The sequence below is a fragment of the Pipistrellus hanaki genome, assembly GCF_964339955.1.
Source record: "Pipistrellus hanaki genome assembly, chromosome: 7".
Lineage (NCBI taxonomy): Eukaryota > Metazoa > Chordata > Mammalia > Chiroptera > Vespertilionidae > Pipistrellus > Pipistrellus hanaki.
The window spans coordinates 86580450-86593797 of NC_140509.1; the positions used below are offsets into that span (position 1 = coordinate 86580450).

The window sequence follows — 13348 nt, forward strand, 5'->3', positions numbered from 1 at the left end:
GGAGATGAGGTTTGTGCGGAGTCTTGAAGGTGCTAGCTCTTCAGGAGAAAGCAGTGCGGGGCGAGGGAGAAGTACACGTTGCTGGAACAGCGACATCATGGCGACCAGAGTGCAGGGCCGGCCTGCGACAGCAGGGTCTGGGTATGAATGATGCTCGGGGCGCCTGCAGGGGAATGACTACAGAGATCGCAGTCAGCATGCACATGTCTTTGTGTAGCGCGTCACTGGGAAATAATTTATGGGTTTTAAGTCGATGAGAGATATGATTTAATTAATCTGTTAGAATATTCATCGGCAGAGGAACGGCCTAGAGAAGATAAAGCTGGAGGCAAAAAGACAAAAGACGTTCCTACAAATAATTTAAAACCTTTAGACGTTAAACAAATACAAATGGAAAACAGAGATGGTGAGATAATGGCCACCAGGGCAACCAATGCTTAATACCTTTCTGTATAAAAAGGTCATACAGATTGGTATTAATCTGGAAAACATAAACATTCGTCCAGGAATGTATGCATACGGCGTTTGTACTAAAGTGGGGAAATGGGAAAGACAGTGATCCAAAGCGGAAGAGGGAGAGGCTGCGGGCTGTGCGGCAGGGATGGCTGGGAGGGGCCCCGGGAGGTCACCGGGCTTAGGAATGACCCCAAGAGGGCGGGGCCTCCGTGATGGAACAGGCGCCTCAGCTCTCTTGGTTCCACCAGCGAGGCGCCTTAGCCATTTCCAGTTTGGGTTTCCCCAGCCCCAGTGACAGCTCCTCTTCGCAGAGGCAGAGGGTGGCGGCTCAGATTGTGGCCAGCGTTGGGGTTCTTGGGTTCCCTAAGGCAGAAATCGAGAGGCAACCGCAGAGGAGTTTCCAGACAGATTTTATTAAGCTGACTCCTGAGCAACAGCGAGGCCGCGCAGAGGAGAGGAAGGGGTCTGACTGGGAAGGTCTGGCGCGCTCGCTGCTGTGATAAGCTGGGGACACGGTGGGTTTATGGGAAAAGGCAGGCTTTTTGGAAAAAAGGGAGCTTGCGGGATTTTGCATTTCGGGGGTGTGTGTGGCTTCCTTTGCCAGCTGTGTTATTGCACCTGTGCTGTGGGAGCACGGCGGCAGCTGCTCATGGTCGTCACCCTAGGGCGGTCACATAGAGGTCAACTGGGCATGTGGGTCAAGTGTACACAGGCCCTTAGGAGGGAGGTAAGCACAGCGCCCTCTGCGGTTCTGGGCAGGGAGTGGCGTGGGGGGGACAGTGTCTGCCCCGGTCTTCACTTGTCTTTGCGGACACCCAGCGCTGTCCAGCCCCGGCCCAGGTCCCTTTGCTGTCCCAGGACCTCCCTCCTGCTCCGTGCCGGCTCTGTGGTTCCTGCCAGCGCCTGGACTGTCTCTATGCTTTGATCTCCTTGTCTGTCTGGTTGAAACCAATCATGCTTGTAAACAATGGACACCGATCCTCAGATTCCGTTGTCATTTTTCATCCCCTGCCCCCTAACGTAAGGCCTGGGCCCTCTCATGCTGTGAGGTTCAGATCCGTCATCCTGACCCCACGGTCTCCTGACCAGCCGTCCTGCTGCATCTCGGCGGGACAGTCCTCCTGAGGTAGGTTACCCCCCTCCCGTGGGTTTCCTCGTCCACTCATCGTGACCCAGAGGGCCTGACTTGTCAGGACTCGGCAGTAATCTATGTTTATTGAATATTTATCCACATAAATATTCATATATGCTCTTATTATCTTTTCCGGCTGCTCCTAACAAGAACATCGCTGTCACAGTGCTTTGTCCTGTCATTAGGTTGTTATATTGTCCAAGCTGCCTGGAAGAGCCGCCTGGTTGTATGAGCGGCCGCCGCGTCTACCATTACAGTCAGATCCGCTTAGCGTAATATTTTGCAAGCAGTTTCCCGGCCATTGGGTGCCCGCAGGCATTGCAGAAAGTCGGATGCAGTAAAACAACACAGCTGCCAACGGGGCAGACACTGGATCGCAGCAGGTCTTCCTCAGAAGCCTCGCCCGGTGGCCTCACCCCAGGGCCCGGAGGCTCAGACCCGATGCGGCTCATGCTGGTCGGAGGCGTAACCGATGCGTTTTTCTGAATCCAGACTGCAGGGTGAAACGGATGGAGACAGGAAACCAGTGACCGGGCATTTTATTGTTCCAGTCTCAGCGGCTGGCCAAGCGGGCCCGTTGGGATGACTCGACATGGCTTTCCCTCCTGAGGGCGAAGGCGGTTTCCGTGGTGGTGGTTTGTGTGTGGCAGCTCCTGTGATGCCCACAATAAAGCGGCGGAAAAGGAACGGTTCAAACTCGACGATAAAGAATGTTCAAGAGCCTGGAATGCCTTCCTGCTCACGATTTCTAGTCTGTGACATCGGGCAGATTGTTAGTCTGTGACATCGGACAGAGTGGTCCAAGCCCTGCCTCCATTACAGCACGTTCACCGAACGCACTCGGCCTCTGGCACCGGGCCTCGCCCCAAAGTGCATTCGGTGCGGTGGCTCTCAGCGCATTAGCTTTTATTAAAAGCGTTCTGCTGCGCCAGCCGCTCCTCCTAATTGGTTTATGGGCAGCCCCCACTGCTCAGGCAGGTCCTAATTGCATTTCTCCACAAACCCGGTTTGATTTATGGTTCCTTATTTGCCCTGCATTTTTAATAATAATAAATTGGAGTAAAATCCTGGAGCCATTAAATAACGTCTGCAGTGGCTGGGCTTCCAGAAGGGGCCCTAAGAGGAGTTCGGCCTTTGTTTAAAGGCGTGCAGTCCGGTCGCCGCCTCCTGCGTGATGTGCAGCCCCACTGTCTTCATTACGCTGCCAGAGGTCAGCTGTTTTTCGCTGGGTTTTCTATGTACATATTTTTAGAATTACCTGGAAGGTTGGAATGGATTGTGTAGAATGAAAAAAAAATGGTCTGATAAAGGTTGTGGATACATTTGTATTTAGAACAGGAACAAACATGTATTATCCAGAGACAGCGCGAGGGAACGGCTGCATAAATGACCTTGTTGCCTCTTTGTTGGGAAACCTCCAGTTAAACACTCTGAGCTTAATGCCTTTATTAACAAACTTCTTAAACTAAAGTTCAAGCTTTTCTTCCGTATAAAGTAACATTTTAAAGTGACATTTTCTAGGAATGCTCTCTAAAGTAGCTTGAAATAAAGTAGACACTTAACAGTGATTATAAAATTCTTCTGTTTGTAGCAGTGAGGTTTCCTTTGTGCATTACCAGTAATCTGGTCTTGACCGTCCAGAATATTTTGTGCAGCCTGGTCCTGAGGAGCTCCCGCTTCTCCCTGGCTCGCTCTCAAACCGCCCCTGCTGTTCCCTCCGCAGGTGAAGGGCCCGCCCCTGGCAGGGGCATTCAAGGAGAGGCCGACCAGGCCCACGGCCTTCCGCAAGTTCTACGAGCGCGGGGACTTCCCCATCGCCCTGGAGCACGACTCCAAAGGGAACAAGATCGCGTGGAAGGTAAGTGGGGGCCGCCCGCCGGCTGCGGGGACTGGCCCGGTGCACACGTGTGGCCAGCCACGTGAGGAGGTGGGCCGGCCTCGGGGGGAGCCCTGGGCCAGCTGTCCGCCTGGCCCCATGGTCGGCAAACACATTAGTCAACAGAGCCAAATACCAACAGCACCGCGATCGAAATTTCTTTGGAGAGCCACATTGTTTAAACTTAAACTTCTCACGCCACTTCTTCAACATAGACTCGCCCAGGCCGTGGTATTTTGTGGAAGAGCCACACTCAAGGGGCCAAACAGCCGCCTGTGGCTCGCGAGCCGCAGCTTGTCGACCACGGACCTGGACGGACAGTCACATTCTGACCACAAAGAGAGAGTGGCAGAGGGCGGTGCCCTGCGCAGTGCCTGGTGCCTGCATCCTCTCTGCTCTTCTGAGAACTGGCAGGGCCGGCCCGGCCGCCGCCAAGTGCTGGAGCTGGTGGCGGGCACGGAGGGCACAGGCATGTATCTCCCAGACACGTCCCACCCGCGGGGCACCTGCCGGGCGTGGAAGCTGCTTCCCTGAGTGGATGGGTCAGCGTCGTGGCCCTGCCCCTCCCGCCTGCAGCCGTGTGGCCGCGCGCTGACACGCGTGCCCGCCGAGGGTGACCCCCGCCCCAGGACCTTTGCACACCGGCGCTTTTTTGACAAAAGGTTAATTGGCTGCAAAATAAATGTGTTGCCTAATGGCTCCCGTCTAATGGGGCCGCCTCTTCCTCCGAGGCTCGCTGAGGTCATCGGTAAAAGCTCATCCATCTCTCACCCGGAGGAGGCTGCTCGTTCCCTTTGAGAAGGGATGCCCGTCTCTGACCGGCCTCTGCCGGTTAATTGTCTTCGCTGTCATCGGCTCTGCTGTGGGGAATTTATCAGCCAGAGGGCTTCGCGGCTGGACACAGAAAAGCGTGAGAGCGTCACGTCGGGTGAAGGGACAGAAAAGGGTTTTGCCAAATGTCATTGAGAGTGAGCCACTGGCCCGTCTCACCAAAGCCACGGCAGGGTCTGAGGGCGAACGCAGGAGCTGTTTGTGATTAGCAACAAATACATTTATGCTAACGGATAAATGCTGGAGCTGAGGAATTTATCAGTGTCTTAGGAAGGTTCATTGGCATTAACTTCTGCCCTTTTAATAGAAAAAAACACACAAAGCGGATTGTTTGCATTTTTCCTGGCGTGTCTGCATGTGTTTTCACGGAATTATCCAACATTTCCAAACCTTGAGCAGGCATCTGCTTTTCAGTTATTGAACTTAGAATTGTTACAAACTATTTGGCAAGAGCAATCTGAACGGGTCCTTGTTGAATTCTCTCATACATTTTTTAGGATGATGAAGGACATTCCCATCATGTTTTTAATCATCTACATTAACATGCAAAATGTGTTATGTGAAAATGTGCATATTTTAGCCGTAGCATACTAGTGAGTGCATGTTCCCAACACTTACCGTGGTTTGGGGGTTTGTTTGTATTTTATTATGTTTGTTAGTCTATTTACCGTTTTACACAAGATTACAGCGTTGAGGTCCCCAAATCTGGCATATGCTTTCTCAGAAAAGGGCGTGCCCCATTTCTTTATAAAAAGTGAGTGGCTTTGGTCTTTTAAGTAATTACAGGACATAAAAATCACACCAATAAAAACCTCAGGCTCCTCCCCCTCCTGAGGCTGACGAGGCCGCCCCCCCCAAGGTGTCAGGCCCCCTTCTCTGGGCTCTGGAGCGGCTGGCCGGCCCCATCAGCAGGCCCCCAAGGCTGTGTGGCATGAAGGAGACAGGGAGACGGCCATGCATGTCAGGGTTCTCGGCCCCACCCTGAGCGGGCGCCACAGCTCAGTGCCCACGGAAACGGCCATTAGTCCCACCTGGGAGGACAGGGCGGACGGGGGTAGGGAATCGGGGCGGGGGACACGCCGCTGGTGCCCTTCGATGGTCCTGGGGGGATGTCGGAGGTCGCAGCAGCGAAGGCCGCTCAGCCTGGCCAGGGTCCCGCCCGGCTGGCGCCGCCAGATGTGCCGCTCAGCACTGCAGTGTGCCAGGGAGACGGGGCACCGAGTGCTCATTTCAATTAATTGTGATGGAATGGCCACACGGTCACCGTATAGACAGCCGCTCTGCATTAGGATGACGGCAGTGAAACACACAGGCCGAGCCGCTACCCGGACGGAGGGCCATGGCGAGGCGGCCTCTGGGAAACGGGGAGGGCCCGGGGTCCCCGTCAGGCCGCCCGCGCTCAGCACCGGGGCCTGGGCGAACACGAGCGTCTGCGGTGCCATTTCCTCCGGGCTGCCGGCGGCAGGATGAGCGTCTGACCTGGAACAGGAGGTCTCCAGGCGCACTCCGCCTTGTATTCGGTGTGTCAGTATTCGTTTTCTAACAGAGCAGAGAAGCTGGGGGTGAGCGATGGTCAGCCATGAAACACCTCGTACTTACCTAACGCGGTTCACCTGCCCGTTGTCTGCATTTCCTGGACCGGCTGACGGCAGCGAACATGACGGGACTCTGTCCGTGTAGACACCCCCCTCCCCGTCCAGAGCACAGGCGGCGGCGATGGCGAAGGCGCTCCTTTCCGATGGCTCGCGTGGCAGGTCTCGGGGGCACCAAGGGCCCTTCAACTTGTGTCTGAGTTAACGAGTGCCCGTGCGCAGGCCCTGGCCGTGTAGTGGCCTCAGCCCCGGCCAGGTCAGTGCCGGGGGGAAGGGGGAGTGGTGGGGTGGCCTTCCCGGCATCCCAGAGGGAAGAGAAATGACACACCAACGTGCAGAACATCCAGGTGTGTCCCCCCGTCCACTCAGAGGAGGGTGGAGGGGTCCGTCGCTGGGGGGGAGGGTGAAACTGCGCTAACTGCCCGCGTTACAGCAGGCGTCCCGGGAACAGGAGCCGGTGGGCGCTGGCGCTGCTTTCCGTAACCGCCTCTCCCGCCCGGACTCCCCGCCCCGCCGGTCTACATCAGCCCTTCTCTGATCCCCTCCCCTCCCGCCGCTCCTCCCTCCTCCCTCCTCCCTCCTCCCTCCTCCCTCCTCCCTCCCAGTCCCTGGCCCTTCTTCCTCCCTGCCCTGCCTCCTTCCCCCCCCCCCCCTCCTTCCTCTCCTCCTTCCTTACCTCTGGGCCCCACATCCCCCGCCTCCTGGCTTTTCCTGGGCTGTTCAGGAGAAGGAGCGGGAGCCTGTCCCAGTTCTCCGAACCGGGAACCCCAGGCTCCTGACAGCTAACGGGGACGCGGGCTGGAGGGAAGGGAGCTGTGGAAACGCCGTCTCACACGCTCCGCCATCCTGAGCCGCTGGTTTAAGATGGGCCCCAACACACGTCGTTTAAAATGCCCACCTCCCGCAGACCCCGGGGGAGCGGGGGAGGATCAGCACACGGGGCTCCTAAAAATAACGAGACGGCGCGAGAAACCGTCCGTCCTGGAGACGAGGCCAGCTGGGCCCGCGCCCGGCCAGCCCGCATCCCTGCCGCCAGGTGCTGGCACAGAGGTGCCACCCGAACTGCCTGTCCCACTGCCCAGCGCCCAGCGCCCACCTCCCACCTCCCACCGCCCACCAGCCACCACCCACCGCCCAGCGCCCAGCGCCCACCGCTCACCGCCCACCACCACCACCCACCGCCCACCGCCCACCGCCCACCGCCCACCACCACCGCCCACAGCCCACCGCCCACCACCCACTGCCACCGCCCAGCACCCACCACCCACTACCCACCACCCACCAGCCACCACCCACCGCCCACCACCCACCAGCCACCGCCCACTGCCCACCACCCACAGCCCACCACCCACCGCCCACCGCCCACCGGCACCGCCCACCGCCCAGCACCCAGCACCCAGTGCCCACCGCCCACCGCCCACCAGCCACCGCCCACTGCTCACCACCCACAGCCCACCAGCCCCACCACCCACCAGCCCACCACCCACCGCCCAGCGCCCAGCGCCCACCACCCACTACCCACCACCCACCAGCCACCACCCACCGCCCACCACCCACCTCGTGCTGTGAGGACGGCTACCAGGCCGAGTCCGTTCTCCGCTGGCCACACGGGAGGAACTTAGAATTGGTACAAACTATTTGGTAAGAGCAATCTGAACGGGTCCTTGTTGAATTCTCTCATACATTTTTTAGGTGAAGAAGGACAATGTAACCATGTTTTTAATCATCTCTATTTAGCATGCAAAGTTTGTTCCGAGAAAATGCATATGTTAGCCGTAGCATACTAGTGTTTGTGAGCCGGCGTTAGGGAGTTTGGGTGAAAAGACAGGGCCCGGAGCTCCAGCCCGTGAGGCTGCGGTGCTGACACTGAGCCGAAGCCTCCCCGGGGTCTGGGCCCTGGGCCTGGGCCCTGCCCTAGGCCCCTCCTGACCCGCATGGCAGCGCGTGCTGGGCAGGGGCCTCTTGTCTCACATTTAGTGTGACATGTAAGTGATCCTTAGCGCCAGCAACATGGGAAGAAACGGAATAAAACCAGAACCGGTACACGTGGTGGTGAGGCTGAGCGCACACCCCTCCCTGCGCCGCCCGGAGTGTGGTCCCGCCGCCTGAGGGGTGCACGCAGCCCCCAGCACACCCCCGGGGGTTCCTGAGTGATGACACAGCTGCGGCTGACTAACACCGGGATCCAAGGCTGTGTCTCTGCTAAAAGGTGACCACACCTTCACGTGAAGCGGGTAACGGAGAACACACTTTCCCATGTTTCTGACCATTGGCTTCTATAAATGCGCTCATTTCTGTGGCCGCACCAGCTTATCGCCAAAGCCTGCCCGCTGCTTACGGCTGGAATGTTCTAAGAAAGCGAGAGCCAGGCCGGGCCCGTGAGGTGCAGAGCGGGTGGGGAAGGCGCAGCCTGGAGCTCCCGCAGGCAGGTCCCTGTCTGCCTCCAGGCCGCGCCTTCATCGCCCTGCCTCCCCCCACCCCCACCCTCCCAGCCCCCACCCTCCCAGCCCCCACCCTCCCAGCCCCGTGGTGTGTGAGAAGCCCTGAGCCTGTGGAGCTGTCCCTCACCTGGGACCTCCACCGAGCTGCTTCCGGGGCCGTGTCTCCCTCTCTCTCTCTCTCCCTCTCTCTCTCTCTCGGCCTCGCTCTCCCGCCTGTGAGGGCGCCGTGCACTTGGTGTTGGGCATGGCTGTGTCACGGGAGCTCTGAGAAACGCCTCGCCATGATTCCTAATCGGATGCTCATGGAATATTCTGAAGGACAAGCACGGATTAGGGATTAGCCACCGAGGCAAGTCCCAGGAGATGCGGGCTCTTACCACGAAGACGCTCCTCCTCCTGCCGTCCACGCTGTCCCAAGGGCCGCTCATGCCGACTCTCCTCACATTTCAAAACCACACGTTCATTTCTTTTCCCGACGACGAGCAATGCGTGTCCCCGGTAACGTCCGCGGAGAGCAGCGCCGGGCACGGACGGACGGGTGCTTCAGCCTTCCTCCCGGGGGCAAGGCGGTGGCAGCACCGTCCATCCTGAGCCCCCGAGGGGCTGGCACCCCGGTCAGAGCTTTTCTCCGGTATGTTCTTTACTTCGCTCTTAGTGTCATGACCTACAGACCCGGAGCCAGGGGACCGTTGTCATGGACATGACTGATAACTCCCTATGAGGAGAAAGCTGCTAAATGTAACTATTATGGAATGTGTACGGGTTTCCGTACAGGGACAAGCAGCCTAGGTCACGTCAGCTCACCGTCCGCCAACACTGCTGCGTTTCTAAAGGAAGGCGTGCGATGCGGCACCTGGTCCCTTCACCTTCGGCGGGTTGCTGCCAGAATTCTCTGATGTTGGGTTAAACATGCTAGTCCTTCGCTGGCTCCGGTTTCTTAACGGTTCAGTATCTCGAGGTTCAGAGCCTTTCGCTGTTACCCCCCAGGGGAAGCCATTACTGACTTTTGCAACCTCGTGGGCTCATTCATTTCTGAGCAGAGTGACTTGTCTCCACGAGGGAGCAGGCATGTCCTCGGAGGGTCTGGGCTCCTCGGCCTGTGCTCGCACCAGAGTGCGGGTTTGGAGACGGGCCTTTGCTAGCAGCTTTCAGGCACGTCTCACAAGGAGAGGGACCATCTCCCTGGCTTTCGGCCCATTATTTCCTCTGGCGTTGGCTGTCAGAGCTCCCCCTGGAAGCCTGGAGAACGAGGATCTCGGGGTGCTGGAGGGGCCCGCACCCCCAGGAACGCCATCTCTTACTGGCTGCAGCTCGCTCTGCCGGGAAGAGCGCGGCCGGAGGACACAGCCGGCTCAGAAACACCTGTGATTGGAAAGGGCGCGCTGACCCCTGGCAGCCAGATGGAGGGTTTCCGCCTAATGGGCCGGCTGCCGCCGCCGGTGATTCATGGGGGGAATTGGAGCGAACGGCTCACCTTTACGGCGCAGGCTGCCTGTGGCCAGCCTGAGACACAGCTCCCCCGGCCTCCGATGCTCCTCACCGCGGGCACATGCCACCCCTCCAGCATGGCGGCCCCTGATTGACGGCCCGAGAGCGGCAGGGAGCGAAGAGAAAGGTCGCCCGTCGCTCTGTGCTGTGGTTTGGTGGCACCGCTCCCACAGCTCACAGGGGACTGTGAGGAGGCTTCGGACCCGGGGCCAGGGGACACTGGAGGGAATTCTGTAAGTCACTCCCCCTTTTCCGTTAAACGGCCCCGCTGTGGGGATGTAGGAGCAGCCACTGTAGCCCTGCCTGGCTCAGTGGGTAGAGCAGCGGCCTGTAGACCAAAGGGTCCTGGGTTCGACTTCAGTCAGGGGAACATACCTTGGTTGCAGGCTCCTCCCCGCAGGGCCCTGGTCAGGGCTCATGCTGCAAGCAGCCAGTCGATGTGTGTGTCTCTGTCTTTCCTCTCTTCCCCTCCCCTAAAAACAAATGGGAAAATATCCTTGGGTGACGATTAAAATAAAAATAAAAAAGGAAGAAAAAAGAAAGAAAGAAATACGGGAGCAGCCGTTAGCAGCACAGGGTCCACGGCTAAGATACATTGTCACGCCCTCACCCGGGAAGCGGGCTTGCTGCCTGCCCACCCAGCTCTGGTCATTTCAGGGACTCGGCGCTCTGATCTGGACAGTGGCGCCTGCCGCCGCGGGCAGGAAGCCCGCGTGGGGACCCAGTGCACCTGGCGGTATCGCCACACCGGGCCGGAGAGAGGCTCCACACCGGGCCGGAGAGAGGCTCCAGTCCCTGCGGTGCTCATTTCAAGGCCCTGTCTGTCTTATCGCTTGGCACGTGGCCCTTTTCTCCGCTGAAGCTCTTTTGAGATCAAAAGTCCTTTGACAAATGACAAATGAAATCAGATAGTAAAAAGGAAAGATCGATGTTTGCTTGATGTTTTCATTAGAGGGTCGAAGGGTTTACATTTGAGGATTCTGGGTGCTCCGTGGATTTCCAGCCCCTGCAGCTGTGTTAGCCTTCTCCTCTTCTTTCAGATAAAGTCTAAATATTATGTTAATGCACAATCACTTCAACTTTAATATTTGAGGTGACAATTTTAGGAAACAACATCTTATTTTTGTCACAATGAATGTTATCCTGACCTTGAAGGTTTTATGATAGGATAATCAGTTGAATTCGTGTACAAACATATAAGTTTATACCTGTATTATTAAAATTTTACTCTCAATATGAAATATATACATGTTTATTTTATAAAATAAAATATTGGAAAGTAGAAGGAATAAAGAAATCACTCACCGCTCCATCATTCATTGAATGCAATTTTATCCATTGTCAACATCTTTCAAAGTATATTCTTATCTTTCTTTATGTATAGTAGAGAATAGTGTACAGCGCATTTTTTAAAAATCTTATTATTGAAAGTATTACCGTGTTTCCCCGAAAATAAGACATCCTTCAAAAATAAGACCTACTTACAAGTTTCCTTCTGAGTGAAATATAAGGCATCCCCTGAAAATAAGACACCCCCCCTACGCTAAACATGAGAGATTTGGTCCACTGATTCTGAAAGAAATAGAGTTACAAGAAATTCACCAGGAAATTCAGGAATTGGATTGTTATGATGATGTTCCAGAAGATGACGACATGATTGTCATTGAATAAATGAGTAAATTCTTGATACTGTGGGATTCACAGTTTGTCTGGTTTGTGTTGACAACTACCGTACTACCGTAACGTATACAGGTAATGTTTCCTTTATTTTCATTTAACAATAAATGTGTACCGTATTCTTCTTCATGGAAAAATAAGACATCCCCTGAAAATAAGATCTAGCGCATCTTTGGGAGCAAAAATTAATATAAGACACTGTCTTATTTTCGGGGAAACAGGGTACCTATGTCCCCTTTTTTTCCCATTGGCCCCACCTCAGGCCCACACCACCCTATTGTCTCTGTCCAGGGTTGTGCATATACGCATACAAATTCTTCAGTTGATCCCTTCCCACCCTCCTCCATCTCCCCTCTGAGATTCATCAGTCTGTTTCATGCTTCTATGTTTCTGGATCTATAAATAAACTGCTATACAACTCATTCTTTAAAATTTGTCATATGACATAAAAATTATTGGCACTTACTCACTTTTTTTTCATATTTAAAACTCATATTGAGTTTTAAACCAATAGAGGATTGTTGTAGAAAATTTGGAAAATGGAAAAAATTCATACAAAAGACAGCATTCATCTGAGATAATAACTTTCAGTATAGTATTGATGTTTTAGTTCAGTCTTTCTTCTACATGTATATATTTTACTTTGTTGAAATTATGTTTCATATGATGGTTTTTAAGAAAATCAAAGGAACATTCAAGGATTAATTAGCAGAGGAGATGAATAATGGCCATAACTGCCACAGGAGGATAAATTATTGTTAGTTCTCCCCAGTTTAACTGCAGCAACTAACAAGCCAACCACAGTTGAGTGTGCGTTTTAAGTGTCTTAAAATTTATCTTTCCTGTGAAAGCATTACAGTTGTCCCCCCTTTTTTAATCCCATTGACCCTCTCCACCCTGCCCATGCCGCCCCCTCCCCAAGCTATTCAGTGGAACAAATATTATGAAAAAGACATTAAATATGAAACACATTGCTTGATTTTGGGACAAGTATAAAAATGGACAAAGACCATTGACAGAATCATGAAGCAAATTTCCTCTCCCTATCTAAGACATATCAAAACAAACAGTCCTACAGAATTTCCAAGACTGTTCCAGTCTGAATAAGGGAAAAATCCGTAAAACTTTAAGCCATAAATTTCCATTTCTTGAGTTCTTATTTAGATTCATATCTCTATACATGTACATGAGTTCACTATTTCTTAACTCTTGAATTTTTTGAAGACGTATTTTTTCATATGTGAACCATGATTTGATGGATCACTGTTAACATGCTTAAATTACAACCATTCTCCTACAAATAAATCTCTGAATATTTAACATCATTATAGTCTAACATGTGGTGGCTGAAAGATTAAGACCAGTCTAATTTTTGTTTTTTTTTTTTACCTGTTTTTGTTTGTTTAATTACTGATTTTCAGTCTGGGTAATTGCAGTATTTTCGTATAATTCAAAGTTGCTTCTATGAATGTGCATTTTTCTTTGCATTAATTTTTAATGTAGTGCGTTACTCTGTCCACCTGCTTGAAACTTTTTCTCAAGCGAGGAAAGTTTTCTTCGGTGATGTCATAGTTTATCATTTTTGTCACAATTTTTCTACATTCTTTCTTAGAACAAATATTTTATGTAGACTGTAATTACTTGATCCTATAATTTCTGTCATTATCTTCATCGATATTTTTATCTCAATTCATTTTTTTTAAAAAGTTATAGAACTTTCTCTTACTTTCTATTTTCTTTAGTATAAATTTTTCTATTACTGCCTCAATTTAAATTTTACCTCTGCTATATTAAGCCTTGCAGATCTTTATATTGTTCATTTCTTCCGCGATATCATTATACACATTGGCTTAAA

The 13348-nt window shown here is 53.3% G+C and overlaps 1 protein-coding gene across 1 annotated transcript in view; it reads left to right on the top strand.

Moving 5' to 3' along the window:
- Window positions 1-13348, top strand: part of PACRG (parkin coregulated) — a 227983-nt gene that overhangs the window by 46189 nt on the left and 168446 nt on the right. Inside the window, exon 2 of the mRNA XM_084890917.1 lies at window positions 3312-3446. Coding sequence (XP_084747043.1) covers window positions 3312-3446 — 135 coding nt within the window. The remainder of the gene's footprint in view (window positions 1-3311; window positions 3447-13348) is intronic.